Source organism: Neopsephotus bourkii, unplaced genomic scaffold, assembly GCF_033783945.1.
Source record: "Neopsephotus bourkii isolate Nb327-2 ecotype Australia unplaced genomic scaffold, CSIRO-AGI_Nbou_v1 NB_463, whole genome shotgun sequence".
In the NCBI taxonomy this organism is placed as follows: Eukaryota; Metazoa; Chordata; class Aves; order Psittaciformes; family Psittacidae; genus Neopsephotus; species Neopsephotus bourkii.
In genome coordinates this window covers 2,490,242-2,517,026 of record NW_026900965.1, presented here as the reverse complement: position 1 = coordinate 2,517,026, position 26,785 = coordinate 2,490,242, and the positions used below count along the sequence as shown (strand labels likewise).

Genomic DNA, 26,785 nt, shown 5'->3' with positions numbered 1-26,785 from the left:
CAGTGATGTGAGTAGGCAAATCCTTCTTGATCTTGAATTAGAAAGCCCCCAAAACCATACAGAGAAACACTGTACATGTCTTTTTGGGGATTAGATGCACAAAGCCTTCAAAAATGACCTTGTGTGCACATACCTAACTTCCACCTCACGTTGGCTGATGGGAAGGCAGTGGCTGACGTGTGCTGTGTGGTCACTTCCAGCGCTGGTCAGACTACGTGGAGCGGTACGTCAACTCGGATTCCACCTCCCCTGAGCTCCGGGAGCACCTGGCCCAGAAACCAGTCTTCCTGCCGAGGTGAGTGGCCAGGCTGGGCTGCAAACCCTACCTGGTGGCCTCAGAAGGCAGAGCTGGGCTCTCAGTCTCGCCTGCGTCTTAATGCAAAGGCTGGTGGCTTGCCAAATGGGGTTTTTGGCAGTCCTGCCTTGGCTTATAGTAACACTGTACTTAAAAACAGTGGGTGCCACGTCAGGGCTTTTCATGAGCAGGGAGTTGATGGCACAATAGCCAGAACTTCAGAAATAAGAGAAACCCAGGGGGCTGATTCACTGTAAGGGTCTGAGCCTGAATGAGGCTGAGCACTAATCCCCAGAGGGGTTCTCTGGTTTGCAGGAATCTCAGGCGGATCCGTAAGTGTCAGCGCGGTCGGGAGCAGCAGGAGAAGGAAGGGAAGGAAGGAAACAGTAAGAAGTCCATGGAGAACGTGGAGAGCTTGGACAAGCTGGAGTGTAAATTCAAACTGAACTCCTATAAGATGGTGTACGTGATCAAATCGGAGGATTACATGTACAGGAGGACTGCTCTGCTGCGAGCTCAGCAGGTAGGAGCAAGCAGAGTTACTCAGATTTGCTTTTGGTTCTCTGTGCCAGAAGTAACTGATGATGGGGCAAGGGAAGGAGGAGGTGGCTGAGATGCTATGCGAGGGAAGTGTTGGCTCCTTGGTTGTTCTTGAGATGTCAAGGTTGGGGTTTATTCAAGGTGAAAGCAGCCCCTGACTCCAGATTGGTCAAATTCAGTTGGGGAATGATTTGGTCTTCTGAATGCTTTGACACTGGCTGACTTGTCTCATCCCACGGGAATATTTCCATCCAGTAGGGAAAAGCAGGGAGCTTTAACAGTAAACTCGAGTTCTAGCGTGTCTGTTTCGACTTAAGATTTGCAGTCCTTGGCTCTAAGTTTATTCTAATCTATTTAAAACACAACATTAAGCAGAATGCTGCTGCTTCAAATGTAAAAGAAATTGAAACCTGCCAGATCCAGGCTAAATTACTGACTTAAGCAGCCAGAAGCAGAGGTACCTGGGGTTCTGTCAGCAGGAGTCTCTTCTGCAGCTGCACAGATTGCTTTCAGTTGATTAAATCACTTGCTTGCGGAGCAAACTACTGACCACTGAGAACATTGGGAGCCGAGGGAGTGGGAGCGGTGCCCTGCTTCCTGCCTTGTAAATCATCCTTCACAGCTCCCTTTCAGTCATGCATTCAGACTTCTAAAACAACGGCTCGCCATCTGTTTCTTGCTAATGAAATACAAATAATGGGTTCTTTTCGTTAGGTGCAAAGTGATTTTGTTAAACTGGCATTCGCACCAGATGAGAGTGTTTTCTGTCAGTGGTGACTCCTTGGAACGCTGATGCTGAGGAGTTTGATTTAATCCCATCCCTCCCATTCAGCTGGCACAAACCTCCGGTGTTTTTCACGGAGGAGCTGAACATAAATCAAATTATTGAGCTGTTAAATATAGAGCACAGCCCCTTGGTTACTGAAGGAGCTGCAGAAAGAAGCTTCACTGAACTACAGATCTATTGGATTTAGCGGTTAACACTGAGATGCAGTCAGTCTTTGGGAGAAGAACAAAACAAATAACAAAATACATAAATTTTAATCTGGAGGCTTAATCATATTTGCTGGTTTCAATTATGACTGTAGTCATGGCTTTAAACCAGCTCTCCTGGACCTTGCATTCCTTAAGCAGATGCTCTCACTCAACAATGGGAGCAGTTTGCCCCCTCCTGATGCTTCTGCTTAAGCGAGTGGTTCTCAAACCTTTTAGACCTGATCTGGTTCTTAAGTTTTCATAGCAGGTAGGTCCCCACATGTCAGTGGGGTTTGCTCTCCCTTGGGACCCTGCCCCTCTGGAGAACTGGAGGCTGCCCCTGAAGAGAGCAGGACTGGCCTGCTCTGGGCTCTGCCTTGAGGAGGAGGAGGTGGTGACAGCATCTTTTAGGCAATGCAGAAAGGACTCAGTGCTGGGCATGCAGCTCCTGGGCTCCCACAGGTTAGGTTTGGTGTCCACAGCCTGAGAGCTTAAAGCTTTTAGCAATACATGTTCATTCTACCACTGTCATTGTCGAGAGGGGCTGACACCAGAGCTTTTCCTCTGCCTTTAGCCAGGGCTGGTGTGTGGCTGCTGATCCCCTCGGCTGTGTCACAGTCTGGGGACCCGATGCTGCCTTTTCCTAACCCTTGTTCCTATTTCTGTAGTCCCACGAAAGAGTGAGCAAGCGGCTGCACCAGCGGTTCCAGGCCTGGGTGGACAAATGGACCAAGGAGCACGTGCCCCGCGAAATGGCAGCCGAGACAAACAAATGGCTCATGGGCGAAGGGTTGGAGGGGTTGGTGCCCTGCACCACCACGTGTGACACAGAGACCCTGCACTTTGTGAGCATTAACAAGTACCGCGTCAAATACGGCACGATATTCAAGACACCCTAAAGCTCCCCATGGGGCGAGGGAAGAGCCCGGGAGCGGTGTGTGTGTGTGCGTGCATCAAGGGAAAGGAGGAAGATGCCTTCCTCCCCTCACTGTGTATCTCCGTAACATGGCCACTTGACTAGTGTGTGGCTGGTACACCCTGTCACCAGCGGGATTCCCTGTGGGGACGTGGATTTCCGCCGGCCCTTAGGGCGGGAAGGACCCTTCTCTGAACTGAGCCATCCCAGAGAAACACAACGAGCTCGTACACACCAGCAGCGTTGAGGCTTTGACTCCCTGCAGGCCCTGAGTGCCGAGGGAAGAGACCCAGAGGCTTCTCCAGCACCGGACCGCTTGGATGTGTCCCGAAATCCCTCCCAGGTGCCTGTCCCAACCGGCTTCCCCTCCCATGGGGCGGCCTGATGGCACCTCCAGAGCGGAGCCTGGGTTCTCTCGCCTCCCTCTCATCGCTCCAGGCTGGGCTCGCCCCGTGCAGATCGGTCTGTCCTTTCTAGTGCCAGTGGAACTGTTTGGTTTTGGTTTGTATTTCCTTTGGGGGGAGGTGGGGGGTGTGGGGGGGTATTTTTTGTACCTGCTTGTTTACTAGTCTCCTAGTGCCATGCACCAGCTCTTCACACACGTGTCCGTACACACACACAAGAGAACAACACGATTTTAACATGTTCCCCTCCTTTTTTCTTTTTCTTTTTCTTTTTTTTTTTTTGTAAATAAATGTACAAATTGTCAATTTTGGGGTTTTTTTTTGTTTGTTTGTTTGTTTTTCTTGGGTTTTTTTGGCTTTTTTGTGTTGTTTTTTTTTTTATTAAAGGAAGTATGCTTGATGTGCTAGCATAACTGTACTAGCTTCTTGTGTACCATAGTACCAGGTGGCTTGAGACTTAGTACTGACAGACCGATGGAGACATTTATTACACTTTTTACCAAAGGGAGTTATCATTGTAGTGCTTTTGTGTGGAAACTTTTTCTCCTCTTTTTTTTTTCTTCTTTTTCTTTTTTCTTTTTGTAAATAAAACCAATGTCTTTGTTCTTAACTGGAAGAAGACACTCGCTCACCTCCAGCCCTCTTCTTGGTCTGAAAGGCACCGTGCAGCACGCAGGATTTGGGGTGGGGAAGGGGAAGAAGGGGGGAACATCCCATCATTTCATACAAGTTGGCTTCACAGACTCAGAGGGAAAAGCAGATGCCGTGTGTGTGCTTTGTGGTATAAGCAGCCTGTTAAGATATATAAATATATAGTATATAATTTTAAGTCCTTTTAATTTTTGTTGTATCCCGATGGATCATTTGTACCCACCTCGTCTTCCAGCTCCCAGGACCTTTGTGTTTGGGAAGTGTTGCTGAGCTACTAGCTGGGGTTGATGGTGCCGATGGATTTTTCCCACTCGGGGTTGGAGTGTGCATCACCTCAAGTACCAAACCAGTACTGGCTTGAGCTGCTCTGCGTGTGTGTCTGTGTGTGTGTGTGTACAAGAAGAGGGTACAGGGAGGGTCTCGGGGCATTTCACTGATGCAATCCACAACTGGGATATATATTTTTCTAAGTAGAGAAGTTTAGTGCTGGCAGATGTTTAAAACAAGGGGGGAAGAGCCTCATTTTAAAGAATAAGAAGTCGGCACGGACTTCGTAATCCACAGCAGACACAACTGCAGTCTCTCCTCCTCAAAGGAGGCAGCTTTCCTTGCACAAACCCATGCTGCCAGTCCTGGAATTCCATTGTCCCTGGCTTGGGGAGCCTCGGGAAGGGCTTTGCTGCCCTTACACCTGGGGTTGTTTTCCCTCTTCAAGCCAGCAGGTCATCTCCTGGCACCGGAGCTTCCCATCGCCCTTCCACAGGCACCAGAGCTGAGGAGCGGAGCGGGACGGGACGTGAGCGCCACTACTCATTGGCAGCCAATGTAGAGCAGGCACATCCTGAACCGGAGCCTCCTATGGAGAGAGGGAAGCGCCCAGCGGGGAGCAGCCGCGATGTGCCAGCAATAAACTCCCCTCCTTCGCTGTAACAGCCAGGAAGGGCTCTCCCATTCCAGACGTTCCCTGCTCTCTGTTCCTCCTCCGTCTTTTCTGCCCCCGGGTGTGCGCTGGAGGTGATGCGGAGGTGACATCTGAGGCATCTGAGTGGGTGCTTGTCCCTCCCTTTGCCCATCCCACACCGCAGCCTTGCTCCTGCCTGTACTATAGCACAGCTTTGCTTCTCCTTTTCCCCTTTTCTTTCTTCTTTTAACTTGCTTTTTGTACTCTGTACCGTGACCTCGGCCCACACCCGCGTGGTTTCTATACAACTGGTTGTAAACTTGACTGTAGTGCGGTATTTCCATTAAAACGCCAGGGCTGACCATTGCATACGGGTTGCTCCTTCCTTCCTTCCTGTTCCTGAGGGGATAAAGCGGGACGGGAGGACCAGAGGCGGGTGCGGGATCGGGGTTTCCCGTTCGTTACCGAGCCCTGGGTCCGCCTCCCGAGGGCAGAGCTCGGGCACGCATGCGCAGAGGGGCCCCGCAGCCACCATGGCCGCTCCCAAGCACCGGCGGACGGCGTTGGAGCGGGTCGAGAAGTTCCTCTCCGAGACCTACTTCACGGACTGCAACCTGCGGGGCAGGTGAGGGCCCGCGCCCGTCCCCGTGTCCCTGCGGCCGTGTCCCGCACCGCCGCCATCCCGACCCCTCAGGGGTGCCGCATCCCCCGCGCTCATTGAGCAGAGGGGGAAAGCGGGGTGATGCCTACACGCACCCCCCCGGACCGGCCTCGTTAATGGTGTCCCATCTCCGCCCTCAGGCTGTTTGGGGATCGCTGCCCCCCGGTATCCCTGTCCTGCTTCCAGACCCCCCGGCGCATCCCCTACGATGAGGCGGTGAAGCAGGAATTCAGACCGGCGCAAGTCGGAGACTCCTTCGGGCCCACGTGAGTACCGGGTGCCCGTGGGGCCAGAGCCTGTGCTCTGTGTGTGTGTGAGCCCTTGTGGGCTCTCAATGGCAAAGAAATGGGGTGATGATCGGCTTCCCGGCTGCATAGCAGGCAGAGGAAACAGGCCAAGGAGAGGGAAGAGCCCCGTTCATCTGCCCTTTATGCTCATGATCATAGCCATGGCTGTGACCCTGATGCTTCTGAGTGGGATCAGTGTCAGGGCTGGGAGAAGATGGGGTTTTTCCCCAGCAGTGGTCAAAGAGGTGATGCTCCTGCCTGTTCCTCTGGGGCTGCAGGAGGAGCTGGGGTCTGTGTGCTTCCTCCTGAGTACCCTCTGCTTCCTCACCCCCTTGGGCTGCGCCTCCTTGCAGCCTGGGCACAAGCCTGCCCCTAGGGGTTAAGAGCCGTGATAAGAAGGGTCACAGGTCTGGGTGTATTGATCCATTGCCCTGCCCCATCCATAATTCAGTTCCTGGTGTGCTCTGGCTGTGCTGTCTTCTGGAATGAGTGCACAGGAAGGATAGGGGAGCAGTTTTCCAGCCCCTGCCAGCTTGAATGAGCAGGGCACTGCGGTCAGTATGGCTTTTAGCTTGCTCTTGCATCTCTCACCCTTGATGAGCTCGAAGCATCCCTTGGTGAAAGAGCAAGCGGTCAGGGCAGCAGCTCACGGTGAGGGGACAGCCCTGTGTGTCTGCAGGGCACAGAGCAAGGCTGGCACGTGCAGGTGGTGTGTTCTGCTTCAGCTGTGGCTGTGTGACAGCCACCTCCCGACCACACCGTGTCAAGGTTAAAGCAGTACATGGACGGGTAGCATCACCACATTTGAGTCCCAGCAGTGTGCTGTCCCTACTGAGCTTTTCCCTGGAGGCCCTGAGGAAGCGTGGTTCCCTTTGGGAGCAGGTCTCACAGAGGGCTGAGGTCGCTGCCTGTTCTCTTCCAGGTGGGAGACGTGCTGGTTTAAGGTGGAGCTGAGCATCCCGCCGGCATGGACAGGGCGGGAAGTGCACTTTGTCTGGGAGAGCGATGGGGAGGGCATGGTGTGGCGAGATGCCCAGCCTGTCCAGGTAAGGATGCATGGATCGGGATGTGCCAGGCACCCTGCTCTCCACAGGGTGGTTATCTCCCTTAGCCCTCTGCAATGTGGCAGGAGAAGACGCCTCCTCCTCTTTGTTGTGCACTCTTCAGAGGGATGCTTTGGGGAGCTCAAAATAACACAAGGACCAACAGGAGAGAACCGAGAACATCTGGGTGTTCAGACAGTGGTCACAAAGGAAAACAGGAGGGTCTGTAGTTGTAGGGCTGGTTAGCCCCAAAGGGTAATCTCTGAGGCAATAGGAGAGCTGTCTTTAAATGAGGGAGAAACTGCTGTGCAGAGCAGGGGTGTGGTTGTGAAGAGTCTATGTGTGGGATGAGGAGAGGATGACTCCATGGTCTGCATGCTGTGCTGTCAGACCACAGTGGGGCTGGGGGCTGTTCCCAAAGGGCAAGCCTGGTGTTGGTGGGTTTGAGTCTGGTTTCTAGAGGTTATCAGCTTCAGTCCTGCTCAGGTGTCCTTTAGCATCCCTGCCCTGCTCTGTGGTGGGGTCTGCAGGGTTTGTGGTACTGCTGGGGCAGCAGCAGCTTCTGTGCTGGTTGTTCTTGTGCGAAGCTTTGTCCCCCAGCCCGTGGGACCAGGTTCCTCTATCCAGCTGGGCTTTGGGGTGTCTTGTCCTGCCCGTCCTGCTGTCATGGACCCCTGAGGACACGTGTTAAATGTGCCATGTTCCCCTGCAGGGTCTGACTAAGGAAGGCGAGAAGACCAGCTACATCCTGACAAGCAGCATGAAGGAGACTGAGCCCCACAGGTGGGTGGTATGGGGAGCTTGGCATTGTTTGAAGCCAAGAGGCTGGGATCACACATCCTTGTCTGTGTCCTGGTCCTCTGAGAAGCCATTCAGGGTCTCTGCCTGTTCTTCAGGCCCCACGATGGGGAGGAGAATGGATTTCCCCATCTGCTTGCTTGTGATCTGCTGCCTGACGGTTTGCTGTTGGTCTCTGCAGCCTGACGCTGTACGTGGAGCTGGCCTGCAACGGGCTCTTTGGGGCTGGCAAGGGCAGCATGATCGCCCCTCCAGACCCTGACAAGAGGTTCACCCTTAGCAAGGCTGAGCTCGTGGTCTTCAACAGAGATGTCTATGAACTGCTGGTGGATCTGGAAATACTGCTGGACATGGCCCAGGTCTGTGAGCTCCTTGGGTTCCCTTCCACAGCTGCATTTTATCTCATGCTGTTGTGTGACCTGTCTCCTCCTGCCAAGAGGCTCTGCAGGAGCAAATGATTGACTGAAGTGGGGGAAACTGAACAGAGAGAAGGCACAGGAGTGGCTTTTCCATCTGCTTACCTGTTAGAGGAGGGCCAGCTGGGATGGGGGGGTGTGTAACCCAGCTTTAGAAGGGACGTGGACAATGATGTATGGTTGTGTCTGTGGAGCAGGGCCGCGGTGTTCCCCTGGCACCGCTGGCAGAGCCGCATGTTGGGTGGAGGTGGCGGGTTCTCGGGGTCAGGCTGTTCCCATCCCAACCCCAGCTCCTCGGGGAGGAAAACCAGCGGAGTTCCCAGGCGCTGTGTGCTGCCAACCGGATGGTGAACGTGTGCGATGTGACCGACCCCTCCACCTTCCCTGCTGCCCGCACCCTGGCTGCCGCCTTCTTCAGCCAGAGGAACGGCGAGAGCCAGCACAGCATCCACGCCATGGGGCACTGCCACATCGACTCTGGTGAGAGCAGCACTGCCTCCCTCTGCTGAGCTGGAGGCCAGGGCCTGCAGTACGCAGGGAGAGCTGCCCTGGGGCTCCTGCACTGGGTATTGTGCCCCAAGGGAAGGGAAAGGGACCTCTGTGGTGCCCTTGTCAGTGAGGCAGGGGAGCGTGTGTCTGTTTGCAGCACTGGTGGGCTGGTGATGAACACCAGGCTGCTGTTTTCTACCTGTTGGGTTTTACCCCTCCATTTCCAGTCCCTGGAGGGGTTTCAGTCCCAACAGAGAGGCAGCAGAAGTGGGAGCTGGAAGCCCCAGGCTGTGTTGCTATCAGGCACTTAGCGTTTTGCTCCAGCGTTTTCCCCATCTGATCCCAATCCCAAGGGAGTTAGTGCTGGGTAATAACATCAGAGGGGCCCTGCCTGTCCCCACAGCCTGGTTGTGGCCGTATGAGGAGACCATCCGTAAGTGTGCTCGGAGCTGGGTCACAGTGGTCCGCCTGATGGAGCGCAATCCAGAGCTCACCTTCGCCTGCTCCCAGGTCAGTGAGATCCCTCTAGGACCTCTCCTGTTGCTTCTCCAGCATGACCCAGAACAAGATGGGGGTGGCAGGGAGCATCCTGTGCCGCTGAAGGGAGGAGGGGCATTGGTGTGGTTTGAGGCGGTGGGAGCTGAGCCTGCTCTCTGTGCTCTGCAGGCCCAGCAGTTCGAGTGGGTGCGGAGCTGGTACCCAGGGCTCTACAAGCAGATTCAGGACTTTGTGGCAAAGGGGCAGTTCATTCCTGTAGGAGGCACCTGGGTGGAAATGGTGAGCAGCACGGTGAGCCTGGCTCACTGCACCCTCCCTCTGGGACCATAGAATCACACAATGGGATTGTTGGAAGGGACCTTAAAGCTCACCCAGCTCCAACCCCTCCCACAGGCAGGGACCCCTTCCACTGGAGCAGCTTGCTCCAAGCCCCTGTGTCCAACCTGGCCTTGAACACTGCCAGGGATGGGGTAGCCACAGCTTCTCTGGGCACCCTGTGCCAGCGCCTCAGCACCCTCACAGGGAGGAACTTCTTCCTTAGATCCAACCTAAATCTCCCCTGTTTCAGTGTGAACCCATCACCCCTTGTCCTCTCACTCCAGTCCCTGATGAAGAGCCCATCCCCAGCATCCCTGTAGCCCCCTTCAGACACTGAAAGCTCCTATGAGGTCTCCACGCAGCTTCTCTTCTCCATGCTGAGCAGCCCCAATGTTCTCAACCTGTCTCCATAAGGGAGGTGCTCCAGCCCCTGATCATCCTCATGGCCTCCTCTGGACTTGCTCCAGCAGCTCCACGACCTTATTCTGTTCTTACAACCAGGCCTGACACTGGAGAGGGGAGCAAAACCTCTGCTGATCCTGGCTGCTGCTGGTGGTCTCCAGGGCCAGAAAACCTCAGTGTCCAGCCTAGCAAAGCCACCTTCCCTCTCCCAAACTCCTCATTCCCTGAGAAAGGAGCTGTGGCCTGGCCTGGCTGAGCTCTGCCTCTCCTTTGGCCCTCAGATCCTGCCTGTGATGTGCCAGGCTGGGGTGGCGATGGGATGCTCACACTTCCCTTCTCCAGCGCCTGCCGTGCTGCATGGGCTCCCTGTGCTTCCCCCCCAGGATGGGAACCTGCCCAGCGGGGAGTCCATGGTGCGGCAGTTCCTCCAGGGACAGCGCTTCTTCCAGCAGCAGTTTGGCCGGCTCTGCTCTGAGGTACCTGCTCTTCCAGCACACCCTCCCTGCGCTCCACCTCTCGCTGCGTGTGAGGGCTGAGCCTTCCAGGCTGCTCACATCGGCCTGCCTTGTGCAGCTAAAGATGGGGTGAGGAAATAGGTAACCCCCCATGGATCAGAATCATAGAATGGGTTGGGTTGGAAAGGAGCTTATGATCATCCACATCCAATGCCTTGCCATGGGCAGGGACACCTCACACTAGACCAGGTTGCTCCAAGTTAGCACAGCCCCAGGCCTTGGTTATGTTGCCTCATCACTAAACACATCTTAGTTCCCTCTGTAGGCAGGGCTCAGAGCCTGGCTATCCCTGAGCTCCCCATGAGCCCAGGCTGTGGTTTGGGCCAGCGGGACTCAGGGCTGTGTGTGTCCCCCTCTGCTCCCAGTTCTGGCTGCCGGACACGTTTGGGTACTCGGCCCAGCTGCCCCAGCTGATGCGGGGCTGTGGGATCAGGCGGTTCCTCACGCAGAAGCTCAGCTGGAACCTGGTGAACAGCTTCCCGGTGAGTTGTGCTTCCCTCTTCCCAGGGGATGGACCTGTGGGTGCCGGGGTCCTGTCTGCAGGCCTGGGCCTGTTGGTTCTGTGGGTAGAGCCTGGCTCCACTGACACAGGCTCTTCTTCCAGAAGCCACCAGTTTATGGTGGGAGCAATGTCCTGCCAGGCGTTAGGGGAGAGGAGGGACATGGTTTGAGATCCCAGCTGGGGCCCTGGCCTGCACATTCCTCCTGCTCCCAAATGGGAAGCTGTGATTTGCATGCAGGTCTAACACAGCAAACCCAGCCTCTCCTCTGCTGTCCCCTGCCCTTGTGCAACTGTCTCCTTGCACTGATCCATCAGAGCATCCTCAGCTCTGTGGAGAGAAGGTGAAGCCCCCCTCCAGGGGCTCTGAAGAGCCTCTCACCTGTGCCCTTACTTCCCTGGTGACAGAGGTGCTGGGCTCTGTTGGACAGAGCTTGTGAGGGGGTTTGGGCTTTAGTGCACGCTGATGTGGTTGGAGGGTGCCCTCCACGCACACACCTTGGTGTGGGAGATGAGTTTGGGAGCCTGGAAACACTGAGCTAAGTGTGAGTTCCCTTTCTGCTACCAGCTTGGCCAGAGGTCTTTGGGACCTGCAGGGAGCACTGGGGCTGTGCTTTAGCATCTTGGCACTGTGTGGTACAAGACGCTTTCCTTTGGCTGCCCTCCAGCATCACACCTTCTTCTGGGAAGGCATCGATGGCTCCCGAGTCCTGACCCATTTCCCCCCTGGAGACTCCTATGGGATGCAGGGGCGAGTGGAGGAGGTGAGTGAGGACCTGCACGTGCAGATCTGAAGCTCCAGGAGAGGGCATGGCCTGGAAAGGAGTGGGAGAGCGGGGCTGGGCAAAGGCTGTTTGGGTGCCTCTGAGATGTGTCTGTGCCTGATTTGGGCACTGCGGGCTGGGGAAGTGGGGCTTTGCACCCTAAAGGCTTACCTGGCTTTCTTGTGTGGCACTGGGGCTGGGTGCCAGGGCATTACAGCTCTCCCAAACCCCTCTAGGTGCTGAGAACAGTGAAGAACAACAAGGACAAAGGACGTGTGAACCACAGCGCTTTTCTCTTTGGCTTTGGGGATGGAGGAGGGGGCCCCACGCAGAAGATGCTGGACAGGATGAAGAGAATGAGTGACACAGATGGGCTGCCAAGGTGAGAGGGGAGCTCCCATCCTCTCTGCTGGCCAGCAGTGAGAGCAGCATGGGGCAGGACAGGAGGAGCACTGTGTGGTTGTGTTGGGGTTTCTGTCACCTTTCTGGTCAGGGTGCTCCATTAGCCCATGTCCAGGCACTCCCCTGGCCCATCACTGTGTGCCTCTCCTGCAGGGTTCAGATCTCCACTCCCGACCAGCTCTTTTCTGCCCTGGAGAAGGAGTCATCACAGCTGTACACATGGGTGGGAGAGCTCTTCCTGGAGCTGCACAACGGCACCTATACCACCCAGGCCCAGGTGAGTGCACGCAGGGTGGAGGAAGTTGTCCCTGATCCCCAGGCCTTGTGGCCATTCCCAGTTCTCTTCCCTTTGGAGGGACAGGCCAAGGGGAATGGCTTGAACCTGCCCGAGGGGAGACTGAGCTGAGCTCTTAGGCAGAAGCTCTTCCCTGTGAGGGTGCTGAGGCACTGGCACAGGGTGCCCAGAGAAGCTGTGGCTGCCCCATCCCTGGCAGTGTTCAAGGCCAGGTTGGACACAGGGGCTTGGAGCAAGCTGCTCCAGTGGAAGGGGTCCCTGCCCGTGGCAGGGGTTGGGACTGGGTGAGCTTTAAGCCTTTTTCAACCCAAACCATTGTGTGATTTTCCTGCTCAGGCAGATCCAGGGTTCAGACAGTGCCCTTTAGGTCTCAACAGTGGCAGCCACCTCGTAGCCAGGACTCCATAAAACAGATCTATTGTCAGACTTTCTTCAGGGGGGTGAGAAGGAAGCCTGGAAACAGCAGCACCCCCTTATATTCCTTCTCTCCTTGCTCTGACACCAGATAAAGAAGGGGAATCGGGAGTGTGAGCGGATACTCCATGACGTTGAAGTGCTCAGCACCTTGGCTATGGCACAGGGTGCTGGGTTCCAGTATCCTGCCAGCCAGCTGCAGCGGCTCTGGAGGTGAGGGACTGCAGGATGCAGTGCTGTGTGTGCACAACCCCTTCCGGAAACTGGTGGGGTGTTGCCATCACCTTCCTGGTCGGGATGTCACAGGCACCTCCCCATTGGAAGGTAGCTCCAAAGCCTCTCCTGGCTGGAAGCTTCATTTCTGACCTCATTCCTCACCAGTTCTAACTTGTCTGATTGTAACAATCCACCTGGTAGCCCTGAGGGATAAAAACCAGCTTTTACTCCCCAGGGTTGTGGTTTACCAAGATGAGAGTTGACAGGGTTTAAAGGATTTAAAGGATGTTATGGAAAAGAACCCTTTTCTCTCACGCGTTTGCTACCGGGGGGGGATAAGGAACACTTGTTTTGTCCATCTTACAACCAGGGCTCGGTAAGCCCTGTGCTCTCCCCTGCTCCATCACCTCGTTTCTGTTCTCTGCTTCAGGTTATTGCTGCTCAACCAGTTCCATGATGTTTTGCCAGGCAGCTGTATCCAGCTTGTGGTGGAGGATGCTCTGCAGTACTACGCAGGTGAGCCACGAGGGCACAGGGAGGTTGCAGTCCTGGGCTGCTTGGTGCTACAGGCTGTGTCTGGAGCAGCGCTGACTCAACAGGGAATTAACAGGGGAGCTGTGGGATTAAAAACCATCCCAATGTACGGACTTCTCTGCTTGCTGCTGGCCAGGATAGAGCCCAGCAAAGATTTGCTCCTGGCTGCCCACAGGCACTTGCAGTGGCTTCACTTTTATTACAGCACCACATAGGTCTTTGGTATTATCTTGTAATAACAAAGTTAGGAGTGATCTGAAGCTTTAATTACTTACTAATAGATAGTGATAATGAATGCTCAGTAGGAATTGTAGCTGAAATGTGTGTGCATTGCATGGGAGGGCCCTGGGATGTGAGGATCCAGCTGGGGCCTCTTTGTTGCTCAGAGATCCGCAGGGCTGGTGCTGGGCTGCAGCAGGAAGCTGTGCAGTCCTTGTGCAGGGAACTGCTGGAGCCTGAAGCTGGGAATGCCGGGAGCACCCTCGTGCTGAACACTCTGCCCTGGGAACGGACCGAGGTGGTCGCCAAGGCTGGGCCAGCCGGAACAGAGACACTGGGTATGTGCTGGGGAGGGTTTACTGACCTGTCACAGTGCTCCTTGGGGCTTCAGGTTGTCCCTGACCTATGGATGAAGAGGAGGAGGGTACACAAGAAGGTCTGATGTGAGAGCAACAGGGCAGCGCAGTGGGACTGGGGCAGATGTTGGAACAGAACCTCTTTGCTTTCCAGCTCTGGTGACAGTCCCCAGCATGGGCTATGCTGTAGTGAGGGAGCCATTGCTGCCCCCTCAGCCTGTGGTAGTGAGGAAACGGGTAAGCACAGCCTCAGATCCAGGTGCCCTGCATCAGGGGTTGACTGGAGAGAAATCCAGGGAATGCAGCCAGCCCGCACCCTGGGTTTGCAACTGGGGCTCCCAGTTCCTGCAGCTGTGGGTCTGGGAAATCAGTTTCTGTCCTTTCCCCCAAGGAGGACGGGTCCATTGCCATGGAGAATGGGGTGATTGCAGCCTGCCTGGACGTGATGGGGCGCCTGACCTCCCTTCGGCTGCTGGACTCCCAGAGGTACATCTGTCACCCAGTTACTGGAACTGGGCTCCTCAAACCTCTCTCAGGTTGTGTTCTCGCTGTGCACCCTCTCCACTTCCAGTTCTTACGCTGCTCCCCTCCACTTTGTTCCAGAGAGTCAGTCCCAGATGGCTGCTGTGCCAACCAGTTTGCCCTCTTTGATGACGTCCCCCTGTACTGGGATGCCTGGGATGTGATGGATTATCACTTGGAAACCAGGTAGAGGAGCAGCGCATGCAGCACATGGGGTTTGACTTTGCTCTGAGGTTCATGTCTCCCTGTCAGTCCTAGCTGCACCTAAAGCTGTAACAGAGCATTCACTCTGCAGAAGTGAGTGCTTGCTGCATGGGGGTTGGATTGGGATTTGGGAGCCTGGGTCTACCACCTCTGCGTTCATCCCTTGCTCTAGGAAGCCGGTGACAACGCTGCTGAAGCCTCTGGAGGTCACCCTGGCCGGGGGCCTGCGGGGAAGTGTCAGCTTCTCTCTGCAGATAGGGAAAAGCAGCACCTTGACCCAGGAGATCATCTTGGATGCTACGTGTCCCTACCTCCGCTTCCTGACCCAGGTCTGCCCAGTGGGTGACAAACATTGCACTGTGCAGGCAGGGCCCTGAGAGCTGAGCCTTGCGTCTCAGTCACATTCCCCCTCCTGTTTCCTTCCCTGCAGCCCCCTCCTGCTTTAGGGGAAGGCACCCTGAGGGTGGGGGTCCCCGTGGGAAGAACCCACCAGTTCATCTGTGTTCAGAGTCCAGTGGGGTTTTATTGCTCCTGGGTGCGAGCTGGCTGCTGCGCACCGGGGAAGGACAGGAGCATCCTCTGCCCGTCAGCCCCTGTGGTGATGCCCTTCTGCTGTGCACGCAGGTTGAATGGAAGGAGGCTCACAAGTTCCTGAAGGTGGAGTTCCCTGTGCAGGTCCGGAGCCCAAACGCCACCTACGAGATCCAGTTTGGGCACCTGCAGCGGCCGACGCACTGGAACACATCCTGGGACTGGGCTCGATTCGAGGTGGGAGGAAAGGAGGGGGCTGCTCTTGCTCCCAGGAGGTAGCTCAGTGGGTAACATACCCCTTGGCACCTCCTGCAGGTGTGGGCTCACAAGTGGCTGGATCTCTCCGAGCACGGCTTCGGGGTGGCTCTGCTGAACGGCTGCAAGTACGGGGCATCGGCCCACGGCAACGTCCTCAGCCTCTCGCTGTGAGTCAGGGCAGAGCTGCAGCAGCCACTCTGCCTTTGAGCTGTCTCTGGGGTCAGGGCAATGCCTGGTCCTAAATGATCACAGTCAGTAAGGGAATAGTCTGGTATTGTCAGAGTGGCAGCTGCCATCTGAGAGCTTTTGGCTGACTTAGTTACACAGAGATGCTGTAATTCCTCTGAGTTATGCTCATAAATAAGTCAGGAGGGATCAGATCCACAACTGCACCAAGTAATATTTCTGTTGCTGTCATACCCTGGGAGGGGAGGCTCAAGGTGAAGCAGGAACGGTTACAGGAACATTACAGTGCATACAAAGCTAAGACAAACTCTGCACATTCCAGTTTCACTCCCTCAGCCACAGGTTTCACTGGAAAACACCCTTCAAATCCTTTAGTTCTGGGGCTGCCCAGGGTCTGTTTGCTAGTGCCAGGAACAGCATGTCAGCTTCCACCTCAGGGCCCAGCCTCGAGGTACCAGGGGAGGCAGTTGTCTTGCTGCAGTGCTCCCGTGGCTCTGCCCTGTGTGTCACAGCCACCAGCGTCACCTTCTTGTCTTAGGCTGAGAGCACCCAAGTCCCCCGATGCCACAGCAGACATGGGCCACCACCAGTTCACCTACGCCGTGATGCCTCACCTGGGTGAGTGATGGGATGCGCAGTGCTCCCGTGAGCCTGCGCGTGTCTAGAGGCTGGAGAGGGGTTCTTGCACCGCAGGTTCCTTCCAGGATGCCGGTGTGATCCAGCGCGCCTACAGCTTGAACTTCCCCCTGCACACGCTGCCGGCCCGCTCTGCCCCGTGCCCACCCTACAGTGCCTTTTCTGTCAGCTCCCCTGCGGTGGTGCTGGAGACCGTCAAGCAGGCAGGTCCCTGGGGCAGGCATGGGGCGGGCAGAGGGGTTCAGCTCTTGGTGAGGAGCGTGGCTTGCTCATCCCTGCCTGGCAGCGCCAGGTGATGGGGAGCAGTGTTCGCACGTCCTGCGAGGGCAAGATGGGGTTAGCGCATGGCTAACAGAGCTCCCTTCTGTCCCCCAAGGCTGAGGACAGGCCCGGAGCTGTGCTGGTCCGCCTGTACGAGGCACATGGCAGCACAGTCGTGGCCTGGCTGCAGACCTCGCTGCCCGTTGAGGAGGCGATGCTGTAAGTCCACACTGGGGGGCATGGGTGGGGATGGGGAGCGGTGGCTTCAGCCTCACCCCCTGCTCTTTCCCCAGCTGTGACCTCCTGGAGCGGCCGGTGGCAGCGGAACGCCTGCAGCTGGAGCCGCGGGGCCTGAGGCTCTCCTTCACCCCCTTCCGTGTGCTCTCCCTCCTCTTGGTCTTGAGGCAGTGAGGGACAGCATCCATCACCCTTGTGGCAACCTGGGCCAACACCGGGAGCTCAGATCCCAGCCTGAGGCTCCTCTGAGCCCAAGGAGGTGGCAGCAGCAGATTCCTACCCTCGCTGCCCACACCCAGCCTCAAGAACAGCTCTGGTCTTCAGCCCAGGACACTCGTCCCGTGCCAGCTCCCTGCCAGCTGCAGTGTGGGTAAGGTGGTATGACAGGCTGGCTGGCCCCGCACCAGCACTGCTCCAACCCCGGTGGGGCTGGGGAGAAGCAGCTTTCCAGTGTCTCAGCCTTCCTCTTGTAGCAAGCACAAAGACACATTTGAGTCATTCCTCTCTGCCTTCACCTGCCCCTTGCGCTGCCCTTGCAGAAGGGGAGCACAGATACATGAATTACATGAACGCAAGCTCCAGCCTGTTTTCTGACCTCACTTCCAGCTCACTGCTCTGATCTGCCTCCTCCCTGCTGTAGCTGCTGCTCTTAAGTGCCCTCCTCAGCAGCATCTCACTCCTGGGACCAGGGAGGCAGAGCTTACCTTTATTGCTGGAGGGATGAGGTGGAGGGGAAGCCACCCGCAGCCCATGTGGGAAGAGGTTGGGCCCAGAGGGGGTATCCTTATCACAAGAAGGCAGGCACAGGGATTTCTATACAAAATACTTTATTAGTCAGCTAAAAACAGTGATAAAGGGATGTGAGGAAGGAAAAGGCAATCCACTCTTAGGCAAAGGGAAGGACCAGTGGCCAGCATGACAGTTCCATAGCCCTTATCCCCCTCAGATACCTGAGGGCAGCAGGAGGATGCTGAATAAACCAGCACCAAGCTCAGCTCCTCCGTCCTGCCACGCAGCAGTAGCAAGCAGGGGTGAGCACAGGAACGGAGCAGCCCCAGCACTGAGCTCCCTCCTCAGCACTAACCCAGGCCCTAACCCGAGCTGCTCCTGGGGACGGGGCAGCACTCACACTGCAGGGGCTGTGCCTGGGAGGGGAAGAGGGAAAGGAGCAGTCAGCGGGTGAGGGGTGCCCCGACGCTGCGCTGGAGCCGCACGGAACCAGCCTCACCTCTGCCCCTGCGCGCTGGGCTCCGGAGCCGCCTTCCAGCCTTGACCTCGGGCTCGGGCAGGGCCCCGGCAGTGGCCGCGCTCCTCCTCCTGCGAGCGCGTCCCTTCCCCGGCCCAGCCCCGGCCTCCTCGGCTGGCACCGGGGGGTTCACTGCGGCCCTGCGGCGCCGTCGTGAGGCACGGGGGGGGACCTGCAGGGACCCCAGGGCTGGAGCTTAGCAACAGGACCGGGCTTGGGCAGGAGGATGCTGAGGAACGGCAGGGAGGAGAGAGCTCCCCTGGGAGAGCAGGAGGAGGGGGAGCAGGGCACAGGGAACAGGACAGCACAAGCGTCTTACCTTGGGGGTCACAGCCTCGGGGTCTGACTCCACCTGAGCGTGCTTCTTGCGGGGCGCCTGCCCTGTGTGGGAAGATGGGACCAGGTTGGGTGTGTGAGGAGATGGGGCAGTGACTGCACCGTGAGGGACCGGCCTGGCAGGCAGGGATGGGGGCGAAGGTGCAGGCATGGAAAACTATCCTGGAGCAGCTCTGCTCTGGAGCCAGGCTGAGAGAGCTGGGCTGGGGCAGCCTGGAGAAGAGAAGGCTCCTGAAGGGGAGACCTTAGAGCAGCTCCAGTGCCTAAAGGGGCTGCAGGAAACCTGGAGAGGGGCTTGGGACAAGGGCCTGTAGGGACAGGCCAAGGGGAATGGCTTGAACCTGCCCGAGGGGAGACTGAGCTGAGCTCTTAGGCAGAAGCTCTTCCCTGTGAGGGTGCTGAGGCGCTGGCACAGGGTGCCCAGAGAAGCTGTGGCTGCCCCATCCCTGGCAGTGCTCAAGGCCAGGCTGGACACAGGGGCTTGGAGCAAGCTGCTCCAGTGGAAGGGGTCCCTGCCTGTGGCAGGGGTTGGAGCTGGATGAGCTTTAAGTCCAGTTCCAATCCAAACCAGTCTGGGATTCTATATCCTGCAGGTACAATGAATGCTGTGCCCAGGCAGGTTGGTGTGCTGGTAGGTAGGAAACCTTGATCCCAGTGCCAACAGCCACCATAAGCCTGTCAGCGCCCCAGAGAGAGGGCATTTGCATTTGCATTTGCCTTTGCCTTCCCAGCTTCCAGCCCTCCTGGGGCATGAGCAGGTCCCATGGGGAGGAGAGAGGCCACTCACCTTTGGGAGCCATGGGGCCAGGCTCTCCCTGCAAGGAAGGTGACAGAGCATTGACCAGGGTGCACCATTCTGCAGGGGGCAGAATCTGTGCCCCCTCTCCGTCCCACGGCCAAGGCAGTGATGTGGAAAGAGCCACGTTTCCCTGGGAGCAGGGAAGCTGGACCTGCCCTGTGCCCTGAGCTCTCTCATCAGCTCCTTCTGTGAGTCCCCACCTCAGCGGCTCACCCAGGCATAGGAGGGAGGGAACGGGGCTGCCAAACCATCAGAGCCCCCATCCCTGCCATCCCATCCGCTCCAGCCTGCCCACCATCCCTGGGGTCCTTGGCACCTCCATACCCAGCTACCTGGCCACAAAGGGAGGCCCCCAGTGACACAGTGTAATGCAAAGGGGGGGGTCTCAGGAAGCTGGTGGTCAGGGACACCCATCCCCAAGGCTCCTACCTGGAACCAGATGGTTCTGCCGTTGCGGTCGCGCAGGGAGCTCATGCCGGGCACCAGGTAACACTGCAGCCAGCTCTTGAATGCAGCGTAGTTATCCGAGTGATCCGGGTCAGAGAGGTGTTTCTCTGGGAAGGGAGAGGGGGACAGGACAGAGGTAGAGAGGAAGCAGTGACCATGCTGTTGGGTGCCCTCCCAAGCCTCCTGCTTGGGAATGGCAGGCGCAGGGCTCCTGTCCTCACGCCTCACCCGTCGCGATGACCTCCATGGGCACGCTGTGACACAGCTCCAGGAGATCCGGGTTCTCCCGCATCAGCTTCAGCTTCTTGCTCAGTGTCAGGGGGGGATTCTGCAGGGGGACAGAAGGGGAGCCAGATTCCCACCTCCTCTTGCCCTCACTCCCCACGTGCTCCATCACAGGCTTCAAACTGTGTATTAGGATGCTCCCCATGGCTACAAAGCTGTGGGAAGGCGTAGTCACACAGGAACACCAGCACTTTGTACAAGCATCACTCAGGTCTTGTTTGTTGTTCTCTGCCTCAGCAAACCAGCCACTTCCCTCCCCCCGAGGCCACCAGATCAGCCATGGGTCCACTGCAGCCTTCCCCAGGGGTTTGAAGCTTTAAAGTGTTTGTTTTCCCCTTCTCTTCCTCTTCACCCACCCCAAATAAACCCGGAGGCTTCCTGAGGGTGGCACCAGCACAGCTCAAGGGCATGTGCTGCTGTCACAGCTCATCAGCCCAGCCACGGATGAGCATGAGCCGGACACGTGAGGTTATGGGGCTGCTCTGCTGCACTGGAGGGGCAGATGTGCCCAGACAGGCGCTGTTCATGGCTAAGGAACAGCCTGAGGAGAAGGATCCCGTGCAGCAAGGGATGGAGTTGTGCAGGGAAAATGCCCATTGTTGGGATGGGAGAGGCTCTGAGCAGCAAATCGCCTCCCAACAGCAGTGTAAGCCGGGGGTGCGGAGGCCAAGGGATGATGTTCTGCCCCATTGGAGCAAGGAACCAAACATGAACTGAAACTGGCTCCTGTGCTGGAACAAGCCCGAAACAGCCAACCTGAGCCACGGCTTCACACCCAGCTAAGCCCAAAGCCAGGGCAGGGCAGGGCTGAGCCCAGGCTGGGGGCTGGCAGCAAACTGAGCCACCTCCACTGCTGCTGAGCGCAAACCCCAATGGGGAACGTTCCTCAGCTCAGCCCAGCTTGCCCACAGAAGGGAAGAGGCTCCTGGAGCTCTCGAGATGTCCCAGAGGGATGTAGGCAAAGAAATCCCAGCCTCTGGCTGGAAACCTGCCCTTTCTGAGGGTGCTCCTCACCTTCCTCCTCCTCTCCTGCTCCTGCTCCTTCAGGGCCTCCAGAACCGTCCGAGCCTTTTCAAAGGGAGGGATCTTCAACCTGAGAGAGCCACAGAATCCCAGACTGGTTTGGGTTGAAGGGACCTTAAGTTCCAACCATTGCCACAGGCAGGGACCCCTTCCACTGGAGCAGCTTGCTCCAAGCCCCTGTGTCCAACCTGGCCTTGAACACTGCCAGGGATGGGGCAGCCACAGCTTCTCTGGGCACCCTGTGCCAGCGCCTCAGCACCCTCACAGGGAAGAGCTTCTGCCTAAGAGCTCAGCTCAGTCTCCCCTCGGGCAGGTTCAAGCCATTCCCCTTGTCCAAAGTCCCTCTCCAAAGGTCCTCAGCCCTCAGTTCTGGCACTTGCCCCTGTCTACCAGGTGAGAAGCCACCATTAAAACTCTGGCAAACTCCTGCTGCCGAAGCCTCTCCCCCCATCTTACCTGTACAGGATCTCAGCACGGAGATAATTCCCAATTCCATTGAAAAACTTCTGGTTTAAGAGGGCCTCACAGATGGGCTTGTCAAAAGCTTTGTCCTCCAGGTTCTTCAGCACGTTCTCCCTGCGGGGGAGCGCATCAGGACGCTCACCTCAGCTGAAGCCGAGCTGGGGGCTCTCCCCGTGCCTGCTGGATGCTCACCTGAAGGCCTGGTACTCGGAGAGGACGCAGGGCCCGCGGCCCTCCTGCCAGGCGTCCCCCAGACGCCACGACCCGAAGCGGCGGGCATCGATGAAGCAGAGGACGCGCGGGGGGCTGTCGCGGGTGCGGAACCGGAGGTGAGCATGGCGCGGGAGCTGGGCGGCGGGGCACAGCCGGAACGAGCCCGACATGCCGAAGCGGAAAACCAGCTCCTGGGGGGCACCGGCGGAGCCCAGCGGGGTCAGCGTCAGGCGCAGCTCCTTGCCCCGGGCGGTGGCAGAGATGCGGTAAGCCTCGCTGCTGAACGGCACCTCCGGGCCCCTGCCCACCGCCGAGCGCTCCACGCCGCCCGAGAACACCAGCGCGCCGCACGCCTCGTTGATGTAGCGCCCGGCCAGGTGCAGCTCCGGGCACTCGGGCATGGCCGCAGGACCGGACGCACCGGAGAGACCGGACCCAGCGAGACACAGGGACCGGACGCACCGGCCGAAAGCACTGCCCCTGGGGACACACCCCCAACTATGCCCCGCCCCTCGCTCCCCATTGGCTGCACGGCCCGCGGTGCACGCCGGAAGTTGTAGTCCAAGCTTGCAGCCCATGCAACGGGCCGCGGTGCATGTCGGGAGTTGTAGTCCACCGGAGGAGCAGTCACACCAAGGCGCGTCTATCATAGACACCTTTATTGGAGCTGGCTCCGAGCGCACCGGGACCTCTCGCCCGGCTCAGCTCAGCGTGTTCATCAGCGCCTGCGCCTGCTTCAGCTCTGCGGAGACACGGAGCAGGCCGTGGGGGAGCCGCTCCGGCACCGCGGTGTCCCCCACCCCTGCTGCCACCTCCCCTCCTGCGGCCTCACCTGCCAGCAGCACCCGGAACTTGTCGGCCGACACCGCCATGGGCACAGCCTCTGTGCTCCCGCGCTGCCCATCCCGCACGGTGAACGTCAAGTGCACGAGGGGCTCATGGACCTCCTGCAGCTCGCTGGAGCTGAGGGTGTAATCCACACGCCAGCACACCGAGCCCAGCCGGCTCACTGCGGCAGGCAACGGGGCAGCATCACACACACACACCCCGATCCCAAACAGCCCATCCCTGATCCCAAACACCCCACCCTGAAACCCAACACCCCCACTGTGTGACCCAAGCCATGCCACTCAAGACCCAAACCCCCCTGACCCCAGAGAACAAAGACCCTCCCCGAGACCCAGTACATCCCCTTGAGACCATGGCCACACTCACATCTCAGACTGGCAGCCCTCAGGCTGTCCTGGAGGGAGCTCTGCTTCTCCTCGTAGGACCGGCACAGCCCGCTGGCGTGTTCTGCCAGGGCACAACAAAACTGTCCGATGGCACCGACCCGACCACGGTGACACCCCCAGGGTCGCCCCTACCTTTGGGCAGCCCCAGCTGCTGCAGCTCACTGGACAGGGACTCGCTGTCCACACCGTGCTTGGCAGCACTGGAGAGGATGAAGCCGAGGACAGCGATGGTGGCCTTCACATCCCCCGACTCTGCATGGGGAAGGGTCAGCTCTGCAGCCCCAGCCACACCACTGCCAGTCCCTAGGGATGGAGCTGCGGTAGGGTCCAGGGCAGCAGTGCTCACCTAACTTGGCATCTGAGGTCAGCTTCAGGATCTTCTCATACTGTGGGAGAGCAGCATGTGAGGCTATCGTAGTGAGCACGAGGTACTGCACAGCACCACAGCCAACACCAGCAATCATACAATCACAGACTGGTTTGGTTGGAAAGGACCTTAAGGCTCATCCAGTTCCAACTAGAATGGATGTACCCATCCACTAGAATGGATGGGTACCTCAGGAATACGATTCTATATGCTAGTGGAATGCTCATCTTAGTATTACTACTCACTACCCAAGTCACTACTGGTAGTACTGGCCGGCAGCACCCGCCGCGGAGGTGCCGTTTGGAGCAAGCAGACCAGCGGTGTCTCCCCGTCACTCACCTCCATGCTCCCGCCCAGCAGGTCCCGCAGCACTTGGGCACAGATCAGCTTCAGCTTCACCGAGGACTGCGGGAGGAGGAAGAGAAGGACAAGGGGGGGGGTGAGAAGCGGGCTCGGCGGGACGGGAGCGGGCAGAGTCCGGGGGGAGCGGGCACTTAACGATTTTGGCCAGGGTGCTGATCTCGGCCAGGACCCAGTCCGGGCAGTCCAGGTCCCCGCAGAACCGGAACCGCTACGGAAGGGAAGTGCAGTCAGAGCCCGCCGCGGGCTCACCGCGCCCCACACCTCCCCTCGGCCCCCAGCCCCACCATATCGTCGGTACCACCGCGGATCCCGCCTCCGCGACCCGGAACCGCTCCCGCGGAGGAGGAAAGCAACGCGCTCGGCCCGCCCCTCCCCGAGTGCTGCGGGGAGGAGCCGAAGCGGCCGCCCCAAACCCGGGTGAGGGGCGTTAGGGAGCGTGGCCGGGGTGGCCCTGTAGCTCCACAGCACCGGTACAGCCCCTTCCCCACGGGGTACCGTGGGTTAAAGGGGTAAGGAAATGTGTCCCTGGTGGGGCTGGGGTGAGGGAATTGGGTGCTGAGTGCTGCCCGTCAACCCAGCAGGCTCAGCACCCATGGCTGGGGGCTGTCAGTAATGGCAAGAAGAAGCGTTGGGGTTTTGCCACCCAAAAGCGTGCTTTTCCCAGCCTCTGGAGGCAGGAAGCAGCGCTACATACAGACACTCGCTGCCAGGAGCAGCTTCAGGACCTCTTCTCTAGTCACAGGTCAGCCAGTGCTGTGGGTCTCCACAGCAGGCACGGGGCAGAGCTGACCACAAGCAACTCTGGGCGTGCTCGGCCCATGGGAGGGATGCTCCGGGGCTGTGCTGAGCTCCCCGCTCCTCTCCAAGGGGGAGAGCGGCTCCAACTGCGCTTCCCTCTGAGCTGCCGCGCACGGGACCTGCTTCCTGGGGGAAAACTGGCAGCGTCCCCGGAGCAGGGACCTGTTTCTCTATTCCAGCTCCAGCCAAGATCCCAGCCCTGACAGATTTCAGCTCCTTCCCACAAGCTTTCTTTTCCAGCTGCAGAGGTTTCATTCCAGCCCGGCTGTGTCATGTCTTTGCTCCGGCTCTGTATTCCAGCCTCAGACGAGTTCCCAGCCCCGACTGACTTCAGGTCATTCCCACAACCTGTATTCTTAGCCCCATGCTCAATTATTCAGCTCCAGCTCTGCCTCAGGTCAGCTCCATCCCCACCGCATCCAGTTCATCCCGAGCCGTTATCCTGGCTCCAGCCCCGCGGCTGCCTCCGCCCGGCCCCGGCAGCGCTGGGCTTTTTGCAAGGTGGGAAACCTAGAGCTCGGTTGCTGTGCCTTAGCTGGGGCTGGGGCTGCCGCGCCTGGCCCCGCCCCTTACCCCGGCCGGTCCCCGGTGCCGCGGCTCAGTTCCAAGCACACCCCTCAATCCCCGCTCAGGGCTGAAACCGCCCCCCGGTGCCACCGCCCGGCTCAGGGGAAACGACGGAGCACGGGTACGCCTGAGCACACAGATGGCTCCGTACGCACCGTGCAAGGTGTCAACACACAGCTCAACAGCATCAGCTTTATTATTGACCCTGCCCTGTACAGCGCTCCCTACCCCAGACCGCCATGCCCCCGAACCGCTTCCAGTGCCGCCTTGGACGCTACCCGCGGAAAGAGAGCTGACCCGTGCATACACAGCAGGCAGAGGCACCGGCACCCCGCTGCGCCGCACCCAACAGTTGCTCCCTTTCAGCGCTCCCCTTTTATAGCCTCCGCCCCCATCCCGCCTTCCCCTACCCAGCCAATCACGCCCCGCTCCTTCCCCCCCCGCCCGCTTCAGACCCTCCCGTCTCCGTTCCTACCAATCCTGGTCCGTCTCTTCAATCCGGCTCCGCCCCCTCTCCGTTTCTCCCAGTGCCGGCCCGCCCCTTCAATTCGGCTTCCCCACTCCCGGTCCCACCGCACATCCGCGGAGCCTCAGGGGTCGCGTCCCGCAGGACCCACAGTGGGTGCTGAGTTCCGGGGAGGACGACCGGGCGCTCCACAGAGAGGCCGCTCCGGGTGCCGCTTCAAACCCCCAGACCCGGGGAGCGCCGGAGGAAAGGGGCGGGGCGGAATTGAGCGAAACAGAGGGAAGAGCGAGCCGGATTGAAGAGGCGGGCCGGGGTTGGGCGAAACAGAGAGGGGGCGGGGCCGGATTGAAAGGGCGGGCCGGGATTGGGCGAAACAGAGGGAAGAGCGAGCCGGATTGAAGAGGCGGGCCGGGGTTGGGCGAAACAGAGAGGGGGCGTGGCCGGATTGAAAGGGCGGGCCGGGATTGGGAGGAGCGGGAACGGAAGGGTTTGAAACGGGCGGGGCTTGATGGGTGGAGAGAAGACGGGCGAGGCGGGAAGGGGCGGGGCGTGATTGGCTGGACAGGGCGCCCAGAGGCTATAAAAAGCGAGCGCTGAGGGGCGGTGGCTCGGAGACGGAGGGGCGGAGCAGCGGAGGCGGAGCGGCGGGGCGAGGCGTGCCGGTGAGCGGGAGGAGGCGCAGGGAGTGGGGCGGAGGGACCCCTGCCTCTGCCCGCTGTGTGTAGTCGGGCCGGTGCTCAGTGCCGCGGGTGGTGTGCGAAGCGATGGCGGTTCGGGGGGATCGCGGCCTTGGAGGGGTGGGGGAGGTCAATAATAAAGATAGTGTTGTTGAGCTGTGGTGTGAACGCGGTGTGGACGGAGAAGTTTGCGTGCTGAGGTGGGACGAGGCCGCTCTCCGGCGGGGGTTGCTGTCACCGATCCCCGACTCTCCCCGTCGGTCGGGGGCTGCCGGCGCACTTGATGCGGGACTGGCGGTGCCGAGAGACGGTGTCAGCCCCCGAGCGAGGCCTGAGGGCGGTGCTGGGGGAGGAGCTCGGAGCTAGGCCGCGGCGCCGGGGGTCGGCCGGGCCCGAGTGGAGCAGAGCCAGCTGAGGCGTAGCGGCCGGGCGCTGTTTTCCGGCCTCGCCCGAGGCCCAGCGCTGGCGGTAGCGGGCGTACCCGCGGGACTGGAGCTGGGATATGGGCTCGGGAGGAATTGGATGCGGTGGAGCTGGAGCTCGCCTGAGGCAGAGCCGGTGCTCAATCACTGTATATGGTGTAGGGAATAAAGCTTGTGGGAATGACCTGAAATCACTGAGGCCTGGGATATCCTGGAGCAGGCCTGAAATACAGACCTTGAACCAGATGTGTGCTGAAATGAGAGTGCTGGAGCTGGAGAATAAAGCTTGTGGGAATGAGGTGAAAGCACTGAGGGCTGGGATCTTGGGTGGAGGTGGGATAAGAGGGCTGGTTTGCAATGAATCTGGAGTTGGAAAGTACAGTTTGTGGGAATAAGCTGAAACACTGAGTGTGGGGCTGGAATTAGGTAAGACCCA

The 26,785-nt window shown here is 58.6% G+C and overlaps 4 protein-coding genes across 4 annotated transcripts in view; 2 read left to right on the top strand and 2 right to left on the bottom strand.

Moving 5' to 3' along the window:
• Positions 1-3,436, top strand: part of SIN3A (SIN3 transcription regulator family member A) — a 32,724-nt gene extending 29,288 nt beyond the window's left edge. Inside the window, exons 19-21 of the mRNA XM_061350003.1 lie at positions 201-295; positions 611-818; positions 2,479-3,436. Coding sequence (XP_061205987.1) covers positions 201-295; positions 611-818; positions 2,479-2,709 — 534 coding nt within the window. The 3' untranslated portion in view covers positions 2,710-3,436. The remainder of the gene's footprint in view (positions 1-200; positions 296-610; positions 819-2,478) is intronic.
• A 1,771-nt stretch (positions 3,437-5,207) lies between these two features.
• Positions 5,208-16,907, top strand: MAN2C1 (mannosidase alpha class 2C member 1). Its single transcript, XM_061350004.1, has 26 exons — positions 5,208-5,307; positions 5,484-5,609; positions 6,553-6,676; positions 7,386-7,456; positions 7,653-7,830; positions 8,178-8,367; positions 8,780-8,886; positions 9,043-9,153; positions 9,978-10,070; positions 10,475-10,591; positions 11,277-11,372; positions 11,609-11,754; positions 11,928-12,051; positions 12,575-12,696; positions 13,130-13,215; positions 13,620-13,790; positions 13,963-14,045; positions 14,200-14,294; positions 14,412-14,516; positions 14,707-14,863; positions 15,159-15,302; positions 15,381-15,490; positions 16,048-16,127; positions 16,203-16,348; positions 16,522-16,625; positions 16,700-16,907. The coding sequence occupies exons 1-26, from the start codon at positions 5,216-5,218 to the stop codon at positions 16,815-16,817; spliced, it is 3,096 nt and encodes a 1,031-aa protein (XP_061205988.1). The 5' UTR covers positions 5,208-5,215; the 3' UTR covers positions 16,818-16,907.
• Positions 16,908-17,752: 845 nt separating this feature from the next.
• NEIL1 (nei like DNA glycosylase 1) lies at positions 17,753-21,871 on the bottom strand. Its single transcript, XM_061350005.1, has 9 exons — positions 21,434-21,871; positions 21,236-21,355; positions 20,771-20,849; positions 19,700-19,799; positions 19,454-19,578; positions 19,013-19,040; positions 18,209-18,270; positions 17,872-18,061; positions 17,753-17,788 (listed from the first exon to the last, which is right to left on the bottom strand). The coding sequence occupies exons 1-9, from the start codon at positions 21,853-21,855 to the stop codon at positions 17,769-17,771; spliced, it is 1,146 nt and encodes a 381-aa protein (XP_061205989.1). The 5' UTR covers positions 21,856-21,871; the 3' UTR covers positions 17,753-17,768.
• A 215-nt stretch (positions 21,872-22,086) lies between these two features.
• COMMD4 (COMM domain containing 4) lies at positions 22,087-23,808 on the bottom strand. The gene is made up of 8 exons (XM_061349818.1): positions 23,704-23,808; positions 23,556-23,627; positions 23,396-23,461; positions 23,036-23,075; positions 22,822-22,941; positions 22,670-22,750; positions 22,287-22,463; positions 22,087-22,196 (listed from the first exon to the last, which is right to left on the bottom strand). The coding sequence occupies exons 1-8, from the start codon at positions 23,704-23,706 to the stop codon at positions 22,156-22,158; spliced, it is 600 nt and encodes a 199-aa protein (XP_061205802.1). The 5' UTR covers positions 23,707-23,808; the 3' UTR covers positions 22,087-22,155.
• Between the last annotated feature and the right edge of the window lie 2,977 nt (positions 23,809-26,785).

Bases quoted from the DNA above. Each gene is read 5' to 3' on its own strand.
- MAN2C1 (XM_061350004.1), top strand. From the start codon at position 5,216: ATGGCCGCTCCCAAGCACCGGCGGACGGCGTTGGAGCGGGTCGAGAAG. The intron at 13,216-13,619 runs GTGAGCCACGAG...TTTGTTGCTCAG, and splicing joins TGCTCTGCAGTACTACGCAG to AGATCCGCAGGGCTGGTGCT. The intron at 13,791-13,962 runs GTATGTGCTGGG...TTTGCTTTCCAG, and splicing joins AGCCGGAACAGAGACACTGG to CTCTGGTGACAGTCCCCAGC.
- NEIL1 (XM_061350005.1), bottom strand. From the start codon at position 21,855: ATGCCCGAGTGCCCGGAGCTGCACCTGGCCGGGCGCTACATCAACGAG. The intron at 19,800-20,770 runs GTGAGGAGCACC...GTCCCCCTGCAG, and splicing joins AGCAGGAGAGGAGGAGGAAG to AATCCCCCCCTGACACTGAG. The intron at 19,579-19,699 runs GTGAGGCGTGAG...CTCCCTTCCCAG, and splicing joins CATGGAGGTCATCGCGACGG to AGAAACACCTCTCTGACCCG.
- COMMD4 (XM_061349818.1), bottom strand. The intron at 22,942-23,035 runs GTGAGCACTGCT...TTCCCCATGCAG, and splicing joins GACCTCAGATGCCAAGTTAG to AGTCGGGGGATGTGAAGGCC. The intron at 22,197-22,286 runs GTGAGGCCGCAG...GTGTCTCCGCAG, and splicing joins GTTCCGGGTGCTGCTGGCAG to AGCTGAAGCAGGCGCAGGCG.